The sequence below is a fragment of the Cnephaeus nilssonii genome (assembly GCF_951640355.1).
Source record: "Cnephaeus nilssonii genome assembly, chromosome: 11".
Lineage (NCBI taxonomy): Eukaryota > Metazoa > Chordata > Mammalia > Chiroptera > Vespertilionidae > Cnephaeus > Cnephaeus nilssonii.
Window position 1 is genome coordinate 10,421,822 of NC_137082.1, and position 22,052 is coordinate 10,443,873.

At 48.7% G+C, this 22,052-nt stretch overlaps 1 protein-coding gene across 2 annotated transcripts in view; it reads left to right on the plus strand.

The window, feature by feature from the left end:
• The first annotated feature begins 10,454 nt into the window (after positions 1 to 10,454).
• Positions 10,455 to 22,052, plus strand: part of ATP9A (ATPase phospholipid transporting 9A (putative)) — a 129,321-nt gene continuing 117,723 nt past the window's right edge. Inside the window, exon 1 of one of the 2 annotated variants that reach the window (XM_079783492.1) lies at positions 10,455 to 10,611. In XM_079783492.1, the coding sequence (XP_079639618.1) occupies positions 10,544 to 10,611 (68 nt within the window). In that variant the 5' untranslated portion in view covers positions 10,455 to 10,543. The remainder of the gene's footprint in view (positions 10,612 to 22,052) is intronic. The other variant, XM_079783493.1, reaches the window with a different exon arrangement.

Genomic DNA, 22,052 nt, shown 5'->3' on the forward strand with positions numbered 1-22,052 from the left:
CTTTATTTATGGCTGAGTAGTATTCCATTGTATAAGTGTACCACAGCTTTTTTTATTCACTCATCTACAGATGGGCACTTGGGTTGTTTCCAAATCTTGGCTATTGTAAATAATGCTGCAGTGAACATAGGGGTGCATATATTCTTTTGAATCGATGTTTCGGTTTTGAAGCCCGTTGTTGAAGAGTAGGTTGTGATGTGAGCACAGTGAGTCCTCCAAGTTTATGGAGCACAGGAGGTAAGCAATACAGCTGCTGTAGGACTTGCTCTTTAGACCTGAGACCTGCCTGTTTTCTTGTGCCTTCCTCCGTGGGTTCCACATATTCAGAACTCTGTTTTGATATTTGATAGATGATTTAAGGGGTTCTCAACATCTTGTCTTGTATAAATGGCCAGTTTATACCTCAATAAAACTTGGGGGGGGGGGCGCAAACTTCCACTTTTTCCCCTGGCTCTCTGGCTTTAGTTGGTATCCCCAGAACATGTTTAAACATATGTGTTCTGGGAAAGCAATTGTTTGCATGAGGTGGATGCATTTGGAGAGGGGGGCCTGGAGGAAGCTTGGGCGGAGGCGGCCCTCCAGGTGAAGTACTTTTTGGCCGCAGAACTTGCCTAAGAGCCATTAAGAATGGGCAAGGCCTCGCTGGTTTGGCTCAGTGGATAGAGTGTCAGCCTGCAGACGGAAGGGTCCCGGGTTCAGTTCTGGTCCAGGGCACGTGCCCGGGCTGTGGGTTTGATCCCCAGTGGGGGGCGTGCAATGATTCTCTCTCATCATTCATGTTTCTATCTCTCCCTCTCCATTCCTTTCCGAAATCAATAAAAATATATATTTTTAAAAAGTGTGTCCTGGGGTAAGGATTTTTTTTTTTAAAGAAAGAATGGGGAAGGTGGAAGTTCAGTTAAATCTGACTGCACCAGGATGACCCAGGGGCAGTGAGCTAAAACCACAAGGAAGGTGTTGAAATATCTGCACCTTCACAGGAAGCTCTTCAATGGCAACTCCCATAACAAGACGACCTTCAGCAGAGGGCCTGAGCCCAGACAGGGAAGGTAACACATGTCAGATATGTAGGAAGTCCAGAAACAAGAGGTTGGGAAGGAGTTAGATGATAAAGATGCATTTCAAACCGGGAAAGGATGGGTTCATGGTGAGATAACTGGCCCCTCCTTTGGGAAAGGCCCAGGTCAGCACTGTGGCTGGGCGCCCGAGGGCAATTTAATTGTGGAACCTCAAATAACTCACCTGCAGAATGGGGGTACTGCATGGATCATAGCACGGTGAGATTGTATGAGAGTATGAAAGCACTTGGTCTAGGGCACAGGAAGCATTCAAATATGGTAGCTGTCACTGTTTCACCTGTTTGGCTCAGAAAATCTACACAGTCCTATTTAGTTAATTTTGTTCCAACTCTGGATCAGGTAGATCCTCTTGGTTCAATTTCTTGAGACTGAGGGAGGAGGTCACATGGGTCAGGAGGTGCCCTCTGGCCAGCAGCTCCTTTATCTTGAAGATAATGTCCATTTTGCATCTCAGAAACTTGGGGGCATGCATGCCATAGTGTGTTTCATCATTCCCTGATTGCTTTAGAATCTATATATATAAAAAGCCAGCCACAGGAACACCCTACCGAACATAACAACTGGTCGCTGTGACGCCCACTGTGGCCAGTGAACTAGCCTAATTGTGGGGTGGGGCTGGCCGGCCAACCTCCTGCAGCCCCTCCCCCCAACGGCCCCGCCCCTGATCGCCCCCCCCCCCCCAATAGGGGGCGAGGCCGGTTGGCCCACTGCCCACAGCCCCTCCCCAAGGCCAGCCCCACCCCCAATTGGCCTCCCTACCCCAATCGAGGGTGAGCCCACTGGCCAATTGCCCTCGGCCCCTCCCCCCAGCTGGCTGATCAGGGGCAGCCAGCTGGCCAACCTCCCATCGTCTCCTCCTCCCAACAGGCCCGGCCCTGATCCGACCCGATTGGGACTGGGCCGGCTGGACCCCAACCATCACCCATGCATGAATTCGTGCACTGGGTCTCTAGTTATGTAATAAAATTCAAAAAAGAAAAGAAAAGAAACACACTCAAAGTAAGCTAGTAGAGGTCATTTTTTAAAAAATATATATTTTATTGATTTTTTACAGAGAGGAAGGGAGAAGGATAGAGAGTTAGAAACACATCGATCAGCTGCCTCCTGCACACCTCCTATGGGGGATGTGCCCACAACCAAGATACATGCCCTTGACCGGAATCGAACCTGGGACCTTTCAGTCCGCAGGCCAACACTCTATCCACTGAGCCAAACCAGTTAAGGCTAGAGGTCATTTAACCTTTTGCACTCGGATGTCGAGTGTGACTTGACACGGTTAGCATTAGAATAAAGGAATCGAGAAAAAAAAGCAAGCGAGTGCAATGGGTTAAAGTGGGTTTTCCATGTGCCTTCACATAAGGTTGTTTATGTCAGCAGAGGTTACCACATTTCACTGATTCCTTCATGCACATTTTTCACCGCTGCCATCGACAAACACCCAGGACATTGAAATGCAGGTGGTTGGAGGTTACGGAATGGCAGAACCCCACGATTCTAGGCTCTTCCTTGGTTTGGGGGAAACCCATTTTGAGTCTATGCAGAAGCTCAATTTTGGCTAAACCTGTGTTTCTCTTTCTTTTTCTTTTTTTTAAATATATTTTTATTGATTTCAGAGAGGAAGGGAGAGGGAGAGATAATCATTGAGATTGATAATCAATGAAAGAGAATCCTTGATCAGCTGCCTCCTGCACACCCCCTACTGGGGATGGAACCCACAACCCAGGCATGTGCCCTTGGCTGGAATTGAACCAGGGACACTTCAGTCTACAGGCTGAGCCTCTATCCACTGAGCCAAACCAGCCAGGGCTAAACCTGTGTTTCTGATCCTGTATTGATTAAGTTCAGATCTAAACACTACAGCCGCTAATTCACACCTTTGCTTTCTTCTCTCATCGGCATCATTCATGTGTTTTTATGGCTTCTGCACCCACTATGTATTCATTTAAAGGGGACAGATGCTTCCTGTGGAGTAGTTATCCTTCATCCTATTGGTTCCCCCAGCCAGTTCTGTTCTCTCGTTTCCAAGTAAAATCATTAAGCACTTAAATAAGGAATGCCTATTTATTTTCTTTTCAAAAAATTTACTGTTACTTTATTACTTATATATAACAAATGCATCTCTTTGGCCACTTATTTTCTTAAGTTACAGATAACACGTTAATTATGAATGGCAGAGTATGTCCATTATTTATTTTTTCCAAAGTATCTAAACGTGAATGAAGCTTGAACTGAGCAAGAGAGTATCATAAATTAAAAATTCTCTGAGAAAAGCTGGTAAATGTTCAAGTATAAAATTAAAGTACATTTTGCCATAAAATGTAACTGTTAAAGTGGCATGAACCCAAATATGAATTATGATTAGATTGGAATTTCTTAGAATGGATGTATATTTGGTGAAGTATGGCTGTTGTGTAGGGATATATGTTCATGAAAATTCAGACTTTTGTCTTCAAACAAACAAACCCCTTAGGTCCTTATCACTTTGCTGTAACCAATTCCAACTATTTGTAAATATCAAAAGAAAAATGGAGCATTAGTTAACTAGGCTGAAATGAGATAGGAAATCAATTCACCTCTCAGAAGTGTACTTCCCAATTGAGATAATAGGTATTACTTTGCAAATGTGTTCCAAAAAAGCTCCAAGCTCTATTTTCAAGTCCAAAGGAGATTTGACAGTGACCCTCCCGAGAGAAGCGTGAACTTCCCAAATGACTTGCATTTCTTCCCGTGTTGCTTTCTTTCCACCCTCAAACCTTTGTAAACCACCTGTTGTTTTAAGCAAAGCAGAAGTAAATAGAAAGGAATCGTGTTCTGAAGACTATGGCATGAAAAACAAGGGATACGAAGGGTTGTTTTATCCTGGTGGGATTACTGGGGGTCTGCCTTAAAATTAAAAGCAGTGAAACAAATGACCTTCCATACCAGCTGGCGTAAAGCTGTGGGTCTGCCTGGCATTGGGTCTACCTGCTGTTGGAGAAACTTTCCCATCCTGTTCACCTAAAGCACTTTTTGTTTGTTTTTCCCAATGCCTGCTGACGACTTTGATGGCTTTCAGGCCATCCTGAAGGGAGAAATTATTTTCACTGACCTCCGTAAATGTCCTGAGTAAATTGTGTCAGAGACGATTCTATCTTCATCTTCATTTTCTCATATGGCGAAGACCACAGAGGAGGGAGAAGAAGAAATTAATGGATTTTTTTTTTTTTAACTAATGGAATTTAAGATTGCTAATCTTTGGGATCCCACAGGCCAATGAAATTGTTTTTTAAAAAATAGGGGAGAGGGGTGGCCCGGCATGTAGCTCAGTTGGTTTGATCTCCGGTTAGGGCACATACAAGAATCAACCAATGAATGCATAAATATATGGAATGACAAAAATTGGTGTTTCTCTCTCTCTCTCTCTCAAATCAATAAATAAAAATTTAGCCTAGCCAGTGTGGCTCAGTGGTTGAGCATAGACCTATGCACCAGGAGGTCACCGTTTGATTCCTGGTCAGGGCACATACTTGGGTTTCGGGCTTAATCCCCTGTAGGGGACGTGCAGGACGCAGCCGATCAATGATTCTCTCTCATCATTGATATTTCTATCTCTCCCTTTCCCTTCCTCTCAGAAATCAATAAAAATATATTTTAAAACATTAAAAAAAATAGGGGATGTGAAACAGGGAACTGTTTAGGGTTGCCAACTTTTTATTTCTAGCAAGTTAGGGTGATTAACAAGCATCTCATTCACATTCTGTTTTATTACCCACAAGGCATTCTGCACTTTAAAATGTTTACTTGTTTATTTTCTGTCTACCTTGTTAACATACCATATTTTAAAAAGGAGAAATCATGACTCCTACAAATATAAAATGGATACTATTTTATTAACAGATTTACAATGGAGTCAAAGAATTTCAAGAACTCCCCAATGATAGGCTATCAGGAATGCTGAAGTGAATTTACAAATCCCGGTCCATATCCACAGGGCAATAATCCACCGCATTCCATGGGGCAGAATTCATCTGCATTCCTATGGACAAGAATACTTTGTATTACTATCAGTTTTCTCCACCTTGTAGAGTTGTAAAATAGCTCAAAGACAATGACAGGCACAGGTAACTTTGCCCTTTTCAAAGTCATTTATAACCTTCTCTAGGAATCAGCAGTCCTAGACACCAGGAAGCGGGTTGTGTCTGTCTTGTTAACTGTATCCCCAGGGCCTGGGACATTGTAGGTTCTCAGTGAATGAGTGAATATTCTGTGGAATTTCCCTAAACTCCCTATTCTTTTTGGAGGATATCATTGCTGTGGAATGCTTTTATTTATATATATATATATATATATATATATATATATATATATATATATATATAATCTTTATTGATTTCAGAGAGGAAGGGAGAGGGAGAGGGAGAGGGAGAGATAGAAACATCAATGATGAGCCCGGCCGGCATGGCTTAGTGGTTGAGTGTTGACCTATGAACCAGGAGGTCACGGTTAGATTCCAGTCAGGGTACATGCACAAGTTGCTGGCTCCCTGGGGGCGTGCAGGAGGCAGCCGATCAATGACTCTCTCTCATTATTGGTTTCTATCTCTCTCCCTTCCTCTCTGAAATCAATAAAAATATCTTTTTTAAAAAAAGTGAAAGAAACATCAATGATGAGAAAGAATCACCAATCAGCTTCAGGGGGGAGGGGGGTGGGAGAGAGAGATTTGCAATTATTTATGCATTCATTGGTTGCTTCTTTATGTGCCCTGACGGGGAATCAAATCAAACCTTAACCTCATGGTTCATCCGGCCGGTGTGGCTCAACCACTGTGCCACACTGGCCGGATACTTACAGAGTTCTTTTTCTAAAAAAGAGGGGTGGGGAGATGAGATTCCTGTTAGAGTCACAGCCTTACTAGGGGCTTGAAAATTATTTTACATCACATGCTGGCCCAGCAGGTCTCCGGCAGGGACAATTTTGCCCTCCGGGAATCATTTCGCAATGTCTGAAGACATCTGTGCTTGTCACAGCTGGGAGGGGTGGGGCTGCGACTGGCATCCAGTGGGCGGAGGCCAGGGATGCTGCTAACACGGGATGGCCCCACAATGAAACATTCAGCCCGAATGTCAGTAGAGCCAAGGTTGAGAAACTACTCTCGGGACTACCCAGAGCCCAGAGCATTCATTCAGAGAGAAGGTTCTAGACACCAAAAGGACTTCCTTACGTCCCTGCCGGGGCTGAGTTTTCCCAAAGCATTGCTATTGAGTTCCCACTTTCCCCAGCTAGTGCCCTCGACTTCTAGTCCTCCCACATTTGACAGGCAGGAGCCCCCGGCTTGGCCGTCTATGAAAATAAGGCTGATGGTGCGGCTGCCATCTGTTGGCGAGGGTGGGCAACGCCCGTGGGCCTCAGTTTCTCTGATCTGTGGACTCTGTTGGTTTACCCACTAAAGCCCTTTCCACCCTGGGTATCTAGGAGCTGGCGGCTTCCTGCACCCAGGCCCTGAGGGCTGTCAAGGCCATGGGAAGGGGTTGCTCCTCAGAAGTCAGAACTCGGAGGTGACCATTCCCAGCACCAGGAGCAGAAGGCGGGGCTGGGCCAGGGGCTGCAGCCCCCTGAGGAGGACCCAGTATTACCCCTCATGCCACCACTGCCCCTGCCCCATTCCTCTCCTGAACACGGGCACTGTTCCTGAGGGTCCCATGGGCCGCTTGCCTACCTCAGGCAAGCATCTAGCTCTCTCTCAAGGTGAGATAATGCCCTGGCCAGGTAGCTCAGTGGGTTTGAGCATCCTTCTGCTACGCCAAGGTTGTGGGTTCGATCCCTGGTCAGGGCATATACAAGGATCAACCAATGAATGCATAAATAAGTATAACAACAAATCTATGTTACTCTCTCCTTCTCTCTCTCTCAAATCAATTAAAAATAAAATAAAAAAGATGAGATAAAAGCCTTTTTAAGTGCCTCTTGTCCTGAGGGATTGCTTTGCTGAAAGGGAGTCTTAAAAAGTGCCTTCTCACCCTGGCTGGTTTGGCTCAATGGATAGAGCGTCTGCCTTCGGATTGAAAGGTCCCAGGTTCGATTCCGGTCAAGGGCATATGCCTGGGTTGCAGGCTCAATCCCCAGTAGGGGGCGTGCAGGAGGCAGCCGGTCAATGATTATCTCTCAATCTCTCATCATTGATGTTTCTATCTCTCTCTCCCTCGACCTTCCTCTCTGAAATCAATAAAAATATATTTAAAAAAAAAAAAGTGCCTGCCTTCTCCAGCTTGGCCGGTGTGGCTCAGTGGCTGAGCATCGGCCTATGAACCAGGAGGTCATGGTTCGATTCCTAGTCAGGGCACATGCCCAGGTTGCAAGCTCAATCTCCAGTAGGGGGGGTGCAGGAAGCAGCTAACTGATGATTCTCTCTCATCATTGCTGTTTCTCCTTTTCCCTCCCTCTCCTTTCCTCTCTGAAATCAATAAAAATATATTTTTAAAATAATGTCTTCTCCAATGATTATAAAAGTGCACTGAAGAAAAACGAAAATGTAAAGGCAAGAAAAATCACCCTTCTCTTTATATGAAAATGTTATTACCTTTGGAGATTAAGAGGGGGCTCTTTGTTTTTTAAAAATATATTAATTTAAAGAAAAACATTGTAAAAGTGATACATGCTCACTAGAAAAAAAGTAGACGAATATTTACCACGAAGCATGCATTGTACTAAGAGCGTTATCTGTTCCCATTACTGCTCTGAATTCTTCTAACAACCCTGTAATGACCTTGCACACTGCTTCCTGTGAGTAGGCACTCTTCCAATTGCTTTATGTATATGATTAACTCATGTAATTCTTCCAACAATCCAATGAGTCCATTTTACAGATGAGGAAACTGAGGCCCGATAGCTTGTACGTGACGAGGAAGCCACGGTTATTACTCCATATTTTAGAAAATGAGGGCCCAGTCAGATGAGGGTGGCCACAGGTGGGCCCCACGAGATCCATAGGGAGCTTGAAGGTATTTGGGATCTGGATTAGTAGGTGCCTGGAGTGTCACGATCACTGATTCCATTGGTCACAGGAGGCCATTTTTCCTGCCTTCTGGAGCCTAGTATTGTCCAGGGGAGGCCACTGTCAGTATCTGAGAGTACACTGTTGGGATGCAGGTGGCATGGCTGGAGCCAGGTCTGCTGTTGGGTGGGACGGGAGCCAGGTCCATGGGAGGGCGGAGGAGGGCCCAGCCTGTTCCTAAACCGGTCTGGAGCCCAGCCTGTTCCTAACCACGTGGCTTTGTGCAGGCCACTCTGAGCTACTCGTTCCTCACCTGTGAAATGGGTGTGATTACTTAGATTGAGCTGCCAAGCCCGTTAGGAGGGTTAAGTGTGGAACTAACGTATGTTTTAGGTGCTTGGTAAAAACCGAGCTCACAGTTACTAAACCCCAGCTGTGTGGGGGACGCTGGGTTAAAGGGTCCCCATCTCCTTGCTCTTGTTACCACATGTGGTCGGGGGGTGAAGAAGAGGGTCTGCAACTGCTCTGAGGTGGGTGGGGTTTGAGAGGGGACTGGTGATAGAGCGTGGGGCCTACTCTGTTGCCCTAATTGGGTGTCAGGGTGTTAGCACTTCCTCCACTCAACAAATACTGAGTGCCCACTGAGTGCCCACTGTGTGCCCACTGTGTGCCCACTGAGTGCCCACTGTGTGCCGTGAGATGGATCGCTCACCGCCCCAGGTGTAGAGAGAAATCAGGAAGCAGAGCAGACCAGAATGCTCTTAAGAGCGGTACTGGGAACAGATAAAGCCCTTAGAACAACGCATGCTTCGTGGTAAATCTTCGTCAAAGGTTAGCTCGAGAACGCTCTTTTCCCTTCAGAGGTGCCGTGCAGCAACTTCTAAGGACGTGCTTCTTTCTTGAGGAACTTTATCCGGACATGAGGTAAGTCACACTTTGGTTTGGGATCCACCCAGCACCTCCTTCTGTCACACAGGGCCCCAGACTCATATTTTTGGTGGCTCCCCCATTCTTGGTAGCAAAGGAATTGAAAGGCACTGCACGCCACAGGAGATATACAGGTGTAACCACTTAAAAGTTTACTTTAGTTGCAGTAGGTTAGTTTGTAAAGTATTACATTTAGGGACTCTTCAGTTACATAGGATTTTTAATTGCCCTCTCTCCCCTCACCACTATTCATTTTCTTTCTTTTCTTGTTGAGGATATTTTTCCCCATAGATTTTCAGAGACAGAGAGAGAGGGAGGCAGGGTGGGAGAGAGAGAAACATTGATGTGATAGAGACACATCCATTGACTGCCTCCTGCACACACCCCAGTGGGGGGCTAGGATCAAACCTTCAACCCAGGTACATGCCCTTGACCAGGAATCAAACCGGAGAGCCCCCCATGCACAGTGAATGCTCCAACCACTGAGCACACGGACCAGGGCCACCACTATTCATTTTCTTCCTGTTCTCAAAATTTTATCAGGCCCTGAGAAGTTGGTAGGTTAGACACTGTGAGAGAGTGTGTGAGCCCATGAGTGTGCTGAGGGTCTGGGTGAAGGAGTTGGGGGTGTGAGATGTGAATCGGTGTGGTTGAATGTCTGAATGAGTGAGAGGGCACATGTGTAAGCCCCAGAGTTCGTGGCGGAAGTGTGAGAATGAGCGTGTGCAGGTTTGTGTGTATGCACGTGTGTGACTGTGACTCCCAGGGATCCAGGTGGGAGAGTGACAGTGAGTGAAGGATGGTGGGGAAGTGAGGTAGGGTGTGCCTCTGTGTGGATTGTGATTCCTAGGGGCACACGTGAGTGTGAGTAAGGCCTGAGGTCCAGGATGGGTACATGAGGGTGAATACTGGGGTGTGTGCATATGTGATTGGAAACGTCAGTGTTGGGAGTGAGGTGGGAAGATGGCTTGTGCGCTTGTGAATGTCAGATGGTGGGGACTGAGCAGGTGAGAATGAGAGTGTGTGTAGGGCTAGCGTGTGAATGCATGTTGGTGCAAGAGTGCGCATGTGAAAAAAAGAGTGAGCATGTGAAACAATGTATATAATGTGATGGGTGAGCTTGGCAGGGGGGCTGCGTGTGTGCTGGTGACTCGGATGCTGGTGGGCGGGTGGTGGGCGGGCACGCGCGCGCGGCCGGGCGTGGGCGGGGGGCGCGTGGCCGGGTGGGCGCGCGTGGGGGGCGCGCGGCGCGGGCCGGGGACACTGCGGCGGCGGCGCGGATCCAGCCGGCCGCCCTCCGTGGCAGGCACGGCGCGGGGCGAGTGGGCGCAGCGCGGATCTCGGGCCCATGGTGCGCCCGTGTCCGTCGGTCGGGCCGCGCGGCCGGCTCCGCGCGTGGCCCGGCGCTCGCGAGCTCGCCCCCTCGCAGCGGGCCCGGCCCGCCCGCTGCCGCCGCCTCCTCCCCCGGGGCGGCGCGGCGCCGGCGGGCGGCGGCGCGGAGGCCGGACCGGGCGGCGGCCCAGGCGGCGCGGGGGGCGCGGCAGGCAAGGCGGGCGGCGCGGGCGACATGACGGACAATATTCCGCTGCAGCCGGTGCGCCAGAAGAAGCGGATGGACAGCAGGCCCCGCACCGGGTGAGCGGGCCGGGCCGCCTTTGTGGGCGCGCGGCGGACCTGGCCGGGCCTGACAGCTTGGCCGCGCGCGGCGCCATGAGCCCGCGGCCGGGGAGGCGGCCGGGGAGGCGGCCGGGGAGGCGGGCGGGCCGGGGCGAGGCTCCTCTCCACTCCAGCCCGGGTCGGGTCCCCCGCGCGATCCCGTCCTTTTGGGCCCGAGCGCCAGGCTCTCTCGCGCCCCGTCCACCTTCCTTTAGCAACCCCGAGAAGCTGGGCCCGCCCGGCGCTGTTTACAGTCGGGTGCAATTAGGATCAGCCTTGCTTTGCACCGTTTTGTTGTTTTCTGGTTTCTCCTCGTCGCTGTGGTTGATATGAAGCCGTGCTCTGCGCGCGGAGCCGTCCTCGGACCTCGGGCTGTGCTCGGCTTACTGGGGTGGGGCGCGGCTCCTCCTCGCGCCCGCCCGGGGTCCCGCAGCAGCGCCCCCGGGTTCCAGCTCCGAAACGGCCCCCTTCCGTTCCCGGCCCTGGGTGGACCCGAACCGGCAGCCGCCGGAGGGCGGGAGGGGCTCTAACCGGCCGATTTCGGACCCCTCCCCGCTCCCCGCAATGGAGGGAAGGAGCCCCCTGGCAGGCAGGGCGGCCACCTGCGGCGGCTTTCCGGCAGCGACCGAGCGGGGCCGCCGGGGCGTGGGCTTCCCTCCCTTGGAGAGGGGACGGGTAGATGTGTGCGCCCTTCTGTCTTCCTATTGGGAGGCTGGCGATGACCTGTTGAGGTTTTGAGGGACTGTGGCACCAACTGCGACAGAGTCACCTAGGGGTGAAGGTTGAGGGGAGCTGGTTAAAATGCAGATTTTCAGCCCAGACCCGTCCATCAGTTCTTGGGGGTGCGGTGCGGCCTGGAAATTGCATTTCCCCGGGCCGCCCAGGTGAGGCCCAGGCCCCTGAAGGCTGAGACCGGCAGCTGGGCGGGGCGGCGCCAGGGACCAGCCCTCCCCCTGGTGTCCTGTCGGTGCGTTCTGGGCACTTCCCGGTGCCTGTGGTTTACGCAGCGTCTGCTGCTTGGTGCAGGGGGTGGGGAGGGTAAACGCCTAGGGTGGCTGCGTCAGGTGTACACGGGGGGAGGGAGGGAGGGGGAGGTGAGGGAAGGACTGATGCCAGCTGCCATTTTGTGGGGTCTTTGTCCCTGCCTTCCTTGAATCTTCCGGTGAGGAGGCCCCGTTGTTGTAACAGAGGAAACAGCTCAGCGAGCTTGAGGACTGCTGGGAAGATGCAAAGGGAGATTGGACCAGGATGGCCTGACCCAGAGACAGACAGCCCTCCACCCCTTCCGTCACTGTTCTGTGTTTTATTCCTGACCAATCAGGGCTAAAGAGTGGTGTCAACGCGAGCTCTATGCCTGGCATAGTGCCTGATGCAATACACACCCTTAGTAAATATTTTAGTGCATTTTTACATCAGTGGACTCTAAAGTTTAGGTAATTCATGCTGCAAACAATTATGAAATTTTGCCTACGGTGTGCCTGGTCCCTGCCAGGTGACTGGGAGGCAAAGATGAATTAAACAAGACGTGCCCAACAGGTGCAGGGGTCCTGGCCCTGCCTGTGCATCGCAGCCATCTGTGGGGAGCTTCAACAGCTCCAGCCCCTGCCCCATGTCAGACTTTGGAAATAAGAATCGGCAGTGGGACCCAGGAATGTATTTAATTTTTCAAAGCTCCCAGATGATTTCAATTGCAGTCGTAGTTGGGAACCTCTGATTCAGTGCATGAGCGAACATGCAAATAATTATTTAAGAGTGGTAGCCTGGAGAAGCCAAGGTTGGGGGTTCGGTCCCCGTAACCCGGTCAACTAGTGAATGCATAAATGAGTGAAACAACAAATCATTGTTTCTCTCGCTCTCTCACTCTGTCTCTGTCTCCTCTCTCTCTCTCTCTCTCTCTCCTCCTTTCTCTCTCTCTCAAGTAATAATAATAATAAAAAAAGATAAAAGTGGTAGTTACCAAGAAAGAAATATGCACTGTTAATGTGGGGATCTAGAGGGAGTGGTGCAGACAGTTAAAAAAAAAGATTTCTGTGTGATATTAGAGTGTCACACCTCCTTTAGAATTTGTCACTTTGGAACTAATTTATTTCCCAAATAGTGACACGGATTCAGGTTCAAATCATGTATCGGGGAGCCAGGCGCTTGCAGATATGGTCTTGTATTCAGTCTACAGTCTCAGAAGCAGCATGTGGAGGTGGGAACTTGGTGTATAGAAGTACTTTGGAACGGCCGGATGGGAGGCTTCCTGAAATGTAATAGGGGTGGGGGTTAAAGGAAGAAGAATCGAATATGTGACAGGTCAGGCTCTGGCGGGGATTCAGTGGTCCTGTTTTAATCCTCATAATGACTGTGAGTTTTGGGAATTAATGTCCCCATTTTATAGACCAGAAAACTAAGATTCATCCATGTTAAATAATTTGCTGGAGACAATAGAGCTAGTCCTTGTGAGGGGCTGAATTCGAATCCAGTCAGCTCATTTCCCCCACTGGCTCTCAGCTGTCGGGGTGGTTGGGGGGTTTTGTGGTTAAAAAACCAGAACCATAAAAGCCAGGAGTCCAGGGAGACAGCGTGTCCCTCAGCGTTGGTGATGTCACGCTGCCAAGAGGTGGAGGTGATTGGCGGAAGGAATCCCGGGGCCCCCGGGCTCCTGTTCTGGTGAGGAAGTTCCACATCCTGCTGCTGAAAACACTGTCGCCGAGGTTTCAGGGAACAAGGCATTTGCCCTGTATTGCGGGGAGCCCGTTTCTGACGTCATGTGCTTTGCTTCTGGCTGAATGGAGTTCCTTTCTTCTTGGTGAAACACCAGCGTGGGTTTGGGCGTTGAGGAGCTGGGTTGGAGCCCAGCCGCCTCTCCTTCCTGGCTGTGTGACTTGGGAAAATTACTTGACTTCTCTGGGTCTCTCAGGTTTCTCATCTGCAGGGTGGCAGTGACAAGGACACACACCTTGTGGGGTTGTTTTGAGACTCGGTCCACGTAAAGTTTAGAAGACGAAGCACCCAGTACACCTGAGTATCGACTGGTGTGGTGGGCAGAGTAAGGCCTCCCAGATGTCTCCATGGCAGAGGCCTTGCCAGATGTGATGGAGTTGACTGTGAGATGGGAGGCTAACCTGGATGACTCGGGTGGGCCGAGCAATCAGCAGCGTCCTAGAAACAGGCAGGAGAGTGAGTCTCAGAGCTGGAGGGAGACCGGAGGATGCCGGGCTGCTGGCCTGGAGGGGAGGCGGGTGGGTAAAGGAGCACAGGGGACGTCAGAGAAGTCCAGCCTCAGAAGGCACCGGTCCTGCCGACGCCTTGGCTTTAGCCCCCCACGACCACTCTGGACGGCGGCCCTCCAGGACTGTGAGAGAACACATTGTGGTGATTTGTTACAGCAGGGAGGGGAAGCCAAGGCAGAGGGTGTGTCCTGGAGGCCTGGGGAGCGGATTCTCCCACTGGGCTTCCTGTCCCGCTGGGGTGACAGGGGCCACCAGCCTGTGGGTGCAGCAGGGGCATCTCACGGCTCGAGGGTGCAGAGTTTAAACTGGCGTGCTGCGTGCCTCGTACCCTGACCACCGAGGAGGAGCACGGGTCTTCGGGATCTGCAGGGCTTCGCTCTGAGCTAGTGTTTCCTCTCTCCTGCTGCGGAGTGGCCCTTGGATGAGGGTTTAATTTTTATCCGTGTTTCACTGATCAGGAAACCGAGGCCCAGAAAGATGAAGCCATTATTTGGGGCCAAGAATGCATGGCCGACACTGATAAGAGCTCAGGTGAACCTGGCTCCAGATGAAGAGCAGTGGGGAGGGTTTCTTGGAGCAGCCGGGGCTGGCAGCCGGAAGGCGTTGGCTCAGCTGCGTCCTCAATGCCGCGTTTCTCGGTGTGTTTGTTCCATTTTCCCTCCAGTAACAGTGCGTGATAATTTTGCAAAGTGACCGCAGGATAGAGAATGTAGGAGTGGCTGTCAAGGTAGATCACAGTTTGAAAACTGCTGTGAGAGCAAAGATAAGAATATTGTAGGCTATCATTTTATTTATTTACCTGTTTTACTTATTGGTTTTTAGAGAGAGGCAGGGACAAGAAACATCAATCCCTTGCCTCCCGCATGTGCCCCGACCAGGGATCAAACCTGCAACCTGGGATGTTTATTGACTAGGGATGGAACCCACCACCTCCTGGTGAAGGGACATTCCTCAGCCCGCGGGCACCCTGGCCAGGGCGGAGGGCTTCCTTTTACACACGCGGCCTGCGGTGCTGGCTGCCTTGCTTTGTGGCTGAGGGCTTGGATTCCAGGGCCACACAGACTCAGGTTCCTGTAGCAGCGTCGTCATTTCACTGCCTCGTTTCCTCTTCTGTCAGAGTGCCCGTGTGGTTGGGCATCATCACACCAAGTAGCAGATGAGTCATCGGAGAACCTCAGAAATTCTTCTCTCAGTCGGGAGCAGGGGTCCTCAAACTTTTTAAACAGGGGGCCAGCTCACTGTCCCTCAGACCGTTGGAGGGCCGGACTATAGTTTAAAAAAAACTATGAACAGATTCCTATGCACACTGCACATATCTTATTTTGAAGTAAAAAAACAAAACGGCAAAACGCCCGCATGTGGCCCGCGGGCCGGAGTTTGAGGACGCCTGGTCTGGAGGCTCGGGCTGGGCCCCAGGTGGATGACATCCTTCTTTCTAGATGTTGTAGAAGGTGTCGTTGAGTAAGAACTTGGCTGGGAAATGCTCACAGGATACTGACTTGGGTGGCAGTTGTCACATACCTCGGATTGAGTGTCTAGTGACAGGCCGTGTGCCTCCTCGGTGGCCGCCCTTGCCCCCAGGCCAGGGGCGGGGTCCGTGATCCGGATTGCACCGTTTATGGGAACTAAGAAAATAATGCCACGGCAGGGAGTTCTTCATGCAGATAGACATAATTGAGTATAAAAGTCTGAGCTTTTCATTGAAGCTGCCACTTCTCATTTGTGGGATTAAAGTGCCTTTTCTCTGCGGAGTCGGTGGAGGCCGTATCAGGCAAACAGCATCGTTGACCCTCCTCAGTCACAGCGGTTACGCCCTGGAAGGCCCCTGCCGGCCGTGGATTAGCGAGCAGCGAGTTCTTGCTCCCAGGGCAGGCGCGGAGTAGGTGCCTGTGAGTAGACAGTGGAAAGGACGCCTGTGCTGCCCGAGCGCCCAGGTAGAAGCGGGGCGTCCCCTTGCCCGGCCCCGCTGGGAATGTGGGTGGGGCGATTAGAAAGTTTGCACCCTGCACGCCTGTGAGTGGCCGCGAGGGTGCTGTGGGTGCTGATTTGGAGTTGACCCTTCGAGGCAGAAGGGGAATTCGCAAATACCAAAACCACGATCGATGAGGAGTGACTGTATACAGGCGTGTGCGGTTTTTCAGTGTCTTCCCACTGCCACAGGGAGGTGGGGTTCGGAATACAGCGGATAGGGGTGTGCTTGGGGGGGCCCTGGGGGAGCCTGCTGGTGGATGAAATGCAGAGACCCAGCTCTTCCCCTGACCGAGGTGGACGCACATTGCATAAACAGCTCCTTGCTGCCTTGGATGAGAACAGCCGGGACAAGCCTTGGCAGTGGCCCATCTGGAAGTGCTCGCTGCGTCCCCTGCCAGCCCAGCTGTATGTGCTTGTGCCATGGTGCCCGGTACAGAACCCCTGCCCTCGGCCCCGCCCTCGGCCCCGCCCTGTGCTGACTGACACAGGCAGCGGAATTACAAACCCAGGCATGGATGCGGAAGCGTGTGTGTAGGAGCCAGGCTTTGCCAGGGCTTCCTGACGAAGGCCAGTGAGGGGTGCCTGCATGCCAGTCCCCAAGGCAAGAGGGAGGCCATTTGACCGTGACCTCAGCCAGGCACACAAGTCAGAAGGAGGAGGCAAGGTGTTGAACCATCCATCTTTGGGCTTTTGTGTGTTCCTTTTCAGGACGTTCTTTCACTGTCTTTACCCAGACGCCAGTGACGAAAGTCATTCATTCGGACTGGCCGCTTTCCATGGCCGCCTTTGGAAATGGGCACCAAGTGCCCCTGGCCTCACGTGACAGAGAGTGGACTTTGGGTTAGTTGAGGAAGAAAAAGGCTCGAGGTGAGGATTTTGTCGGTGTCTTTCCCCTGAAGAGGTAGGGGGATGTTGATTTCTTAAGCGGGCTTGGCTTCCTTCCTTTGGTGACCCTTTGAGGGACTGAGACAGGGATTCCAAGGTTGGCCTGTGGGGAAATTCCCCAAAGATCTGGAAGGAGGCTCAGGGCCAAACACGGAAAAGTTAGCAATTACTTTTATGGTTCCTTCTGTTTGTCCCAAGTGGTACTTGTTTTCTCCTTGTAGTTCAGGTAGGAAGTTTCCTGTTGTTTAAGTGAAAAGGAGTAGCAGCTTAGAGGAAAGGAGGAAGTCAGGAGTGGCTCATGAGGTTTGTAGACGGCCCAAGTCATGCCTGCAGTTTAGGAAGCGGTGGCCTAGGCTGCAATGGTGCTGTCTGCCTAAAACATACCATCACTGCCACAAGGGAGAATCCGCCTAAAACATACCATCGCTGCCACAGGGGAGAATCCGCCTAAAACATACCATCACTGCCACAAGGGAGAATCCGCCTAAAACATACCATCGCTGCCACAGGGGAGAATCCGCCTAAAACATACCATCACTGCCACAAGGGAGAATCCGCCTAAAACATACCATCACTGCCACAAGGGAGAATCCGCCTAAAACATACCACCACTGCCACAAGGGAGAATCCGCCTAAAACATACCACCACTGCCACAAGGGAGAATCCGCCTAAAACATACCACCACTGCCACAAGGGAGAATCCGCCTAAAACATACCACCACTGCCACAAGGGAGAATCCGCCTAAAACATACCACCACTGCCACAGGGAGAATCCGCCTAAAACATACCACCACTGCCACAAGGGAGAATCCGCCTAAAACATACCACCACTGCCACAGGGAGAATCCGCCTAAAACATACCATCACTGCCACAAGGGAGAATCTGGGGGTGCTAATATATTTAAACAATTTTATTTTGCCATGTTATCAGAAAAACATGATTTTTAAACAATGATTAGGCCCTGGCCAGGTAGTTCAGTCAGTTAGAGCATAATCCCAATTCACTAAGGTTTCGGGTTTGATCCCTCATCAGGGCACATACAAGAATCAATCAATGAATGCATAAATAAGTGGAACAACAAATTGATGTCTCTCTCTCTCTCTCTCTCTCTCTCTCAAATCAATAAGTAAAAGTTAAAAAAATACACACTCTAAAAAAACCCCAATAGATAATAAATAGTTAGTTTACAGTTTACCAGGTGGATTGGGGATCTTAATGTTGTTTCTATCATCAGCTAAAGAGTTTGAGGGGATTATGGGAGAGTCCAGTTGGAGGAGTCCCAGGGAAAGGAAGGCTTCTGTGGGAATTGGGAGGAGGGGGGCGGGCGCTGGTGCCCCCTCCCAGTGCGATCTGTTGGCTGCCCTCCCTGAGGAAGAAGCAGGGTGAAGCGTGGAGAGTGTCCTCCTCAGGGAGCTGGGCCTGGCAGGGTCTCCCGCCTGCACTGGGCAGGCTGCTGTGATGGGGTGAAGTCAGACTTGGCCTGGTTAGACGTCGGGGATTCGCAGCCTGTTGACGTTTTGGGTTTGATCATTCTCGGTTGTGGGGCTGTCCTGCCCATTGTACGATGTTCAGCAACATCCCCGGCCTCCACCCTCTGGATGCAGCATCACCTCCCTCCAGCTGAGACAACCACACATGTCTCCAGACATTGCCAAGGGTCCCCTGAGTTGGGAGGGAGACATGGGGGGTGAGGAGTGGGAAGTGGGAGTCGGCCAACTCGTACCTGCTAGGAACTACTGGACTGATGGAATGAATATGCACTGAGTGGCCATGTCTCTTATTGTCTTTTTAAAAGAAAATTCAATCTTTATTATTGAAAGTAATTGCATATGTCCTCTTTCCGCCCCCCATTGGCTGCTTCTAGCTTGCCCCCATCCCCCACCCCAGGCCTTCACCACCCTATTGTCTGTGTCCATGGATTATGCATATACTAGTATGCATATATGTTCTCTGGTTGATCTCTTCCCACCCACCCCCGTTTTCCCTCTGAGATTCCGCAGTCTGTTCCATGCTTCTATGTCTCTGGTTCTATTTTGTTCATCAGTTTATTTTTGTTCATTAGATACCATTTATGAGTGAGATCATATGATACTTGTCTTTTCTCTGACTGACTTATTTCACTTAGCATGATACTCTCCAGGTCCCTCCATGCTGCCTCAAAGGCTGGGATCCTTCTTTTTTACTGCTGCATGGTATTCCATGGTGTAAATGTACCACAACTTTTTTATCCACTCATTTACTGATGAGTACTTGGGCTGTTTGCAGATCTTAGCGATTGTACATTGTGCTGCTATGAACATACATTCTTTCTGATTGTTTTGTTGAGTCTCTTAGGATATATTCCTAGAAATGGGATCACTGGGTCAAATGGCAGTTCCATTTACAATTTTTTTTTTTTTTTTAGTTAATCCTCATCTGAGGATATTTTTTCATTGATTTTTAAGGAGAGTGGAAGAGAGAAAGAGAGAAACATCGATTTGAGAGAAACACATTGGTTGGTTGCCTCCTGCACATGCCCTGACCAGGGCCAGGCTGGGGAGGAACCTGCAACCAAGGTATGTGCCCTTGACTGGAATTGAACCTGGGACCCTTTGGTCTGCAGGCCTCTGCTCTATCCTCTGAGCCAAACCAGCTAGGGCCCATATTTAATTTTTGAGGAAACTTCATACTCTTCTCCACAGTGGCTGCACCAGTCTGCATTCCCACCAGCAGTGTACTAGGTTCTCTTTTTTCCACATCCTCACCAGCACTTGTCATTTGTTGATTTGTTGATGGCAGCCATTCTGACAGGTGTGAGGTGATACCTCATTGTTGTTTTAATTTGCATCTCTCTGATGATCAGTGACTTTGAGCTCTTTTTCATGTCTCTTGGCTATCTGTGTGACCGCTTTGGAGAAGCGTCTATTTAGTTTCTTTGCCCATTTTTTAATTGAATTGTCTACCTTTTTTTTAAAAAAATAAATCTTTATTGTTGAAAGTATTACATATATCCTCCTTTTTCCCCCATTGATCCTCTCCAGCCCAACCTGCCCCCCACCCCAGGCCTTCACCACTTGTTTTTGTCTTCCTTTTAAGGTATAGGAGTTCCTTATATATTTTGGGTATTAACCCTTTATCAGATGTATCATTGCCAAATATGTTCTCCCATGTAATGTGCTCCCTTTTCCTTTTGTTGATGGTTTCTTTTGCTGTGCAGAAGCTTTTTATTTTGATATAGTCCCATTTGTTTATTTTCTCCTTAACTTCCTTTGCCCTAGATGTATCAGTAAACATTGCTATGAGAGATGTCTGAGATTTTACTGCCTATGGTTTCTTCTAGGATTTTTATGTTTTCATGACTTATATTTAAGTCTTTTATCTGTTTTGAGTTTATTCTTGTGTATGGTGTAAGTTGGTGGTCTAGTTTCATTTTTTACATGTATCTGTCCAATTTTCCCAACACCACTTATTGAAGAAACTGTCTTGATTCCACTGTATGTTCTTGCCTCCTTTTTCAAATGTTAATTGAGCGTAATGGCTTGGGTTGATTTCTGGGGTCTCTGTTCTGTTCCATTGATCTATATGCCTGTTCTTGTGCCAGTACCAGGCTGTTTTGATTACGGTGGCTTTGTAGTATAACTTGATATCTGGTATTGTGATTCCTCCAACTTTGTTCTTCTTTCTCAAGATTGCTGTGGCTATTTGGCGTCTTTTTTGGTTCCATATACATTTTTAGAGTATTTGTTCTAGATCTGTGAAATATTTCGTTGGCATATTAATAGGGATTGCATTGAATGTAGATTGCTTTGGGTAGTATGGACATTTTAATGATGTTAATTCTACCAATCCATGAACACAGTATGTTCTTCCACTTGTTTATTTCTTCCTCTACCTCTTTTTTCAATGTCCTATAATTTTCCAAGTACAAGTCTTTTACCTCCTTGGTTAAGTTTATTCCTAAGTATTTTAAATTTTTTTTGTTGCAGTGATAAATGAGATTATTTGTTTAGTTTCTCTTTCTGAGAATTCATTATTGGTGTATAAAAAAGCTATGTATTTTTGGGTGTTGATTTTGTAACCTGCTACACTGCCAAATTCCTTTATTAACTCTAGTAAGTTTTTTGGTGGAGTCTTTAGGATGTTCTATGTACAATATCATGTCATCTGCGAATAATGAGAGTTTTACTTCCTCCTTTCCAATTTGGATGCCTTTTATTTCTTCTTCTTGTCTGATTGATCGCTGTGGCTAGGACTTCCAGTGCTATGTTGAATAAGTGTGGTGAAAACGGACATCCTTGTCTTGTTCCTGTTCTTAGGGGAAATGCTTTTAGTTTTTGCCCATTGGGTATGATGTTGGTTGTAGGTTTGTCATATATGGCCTTTATCATGTTGAGATATACTCCCGCTATTCCCACTTTGCTGAGAGTTTTTATAAAAAGTGGGTATTGGATTTTGTTGAATGCTTTTTCTGCACCTTTTGACATGATCATGTGATTTTTGTCTTTCAATTAGTTTGTGGTGATGTATCACATTTACTAGTATTGATTTGCAAATATTGTACCAGCCTTGCATCCCTGGAATAAATCCCACTTGTTCATGGTGTATGATCTTTTTAATATATTGCTGGATGCGATTTGCTAATATTTTGTTGAGGATTTTAGCATCTATGTCCATCAGGGATATTGGCCTATAGTTCTCTTTCTTTGCAGTGTCTTTATCTGGTTTTGGATTTAGGATAATGCTGGCCCCATAAAAAGAGCTTGGAAGTGTTCCTTCCTCTTGGATGTTTTGGAATAGCTTGAGGAGGATAGGTGTTAGTTCTTCTTTGAATGTTTGGTAAAACTCCCCTCCGAAGCCATTCGAACCAGGGCTTTTGTTTGCTGGGAGCTTTTTGATTACTGCTTCTATTTCATCAGTTGTTTTTGGCCTATTCCGGTTTTCTGATTCTTCCTGATTCAGTTTTGGAAGATTGTATTTTTTTTTTTTTTTAGGAATTTGTCCATTTCATCCACATTGTCCAGCTTGTTGGCATATAGTTGTTCATAGTATTTTCTTACAATCCTTTGTATTTCTGTGGTTGTTACTTCACCACTTTCTTTCTGATTTTATTCATTTGGGTCCTGTCTCTTTGTTTCTTGATGAGTCTGGCTAATGGTTCATCAATCTTGTTTATCTTTTCAAAGAACCAGCTCTTGGTTTCATTGATCTTTTGTACTGGTTTTTATCCTCTATGTCATTTATTTCTGCTCTAATCTTTATTATTTCCTTCCTTCTACTTACTCTGGGCTTTTCTTGTTCTCTTCCTTATTGTCTTTTTAAGGTGACTCATCCAGCCTTAAAAAAGGAAAAAAAAAAAAAAAAAGA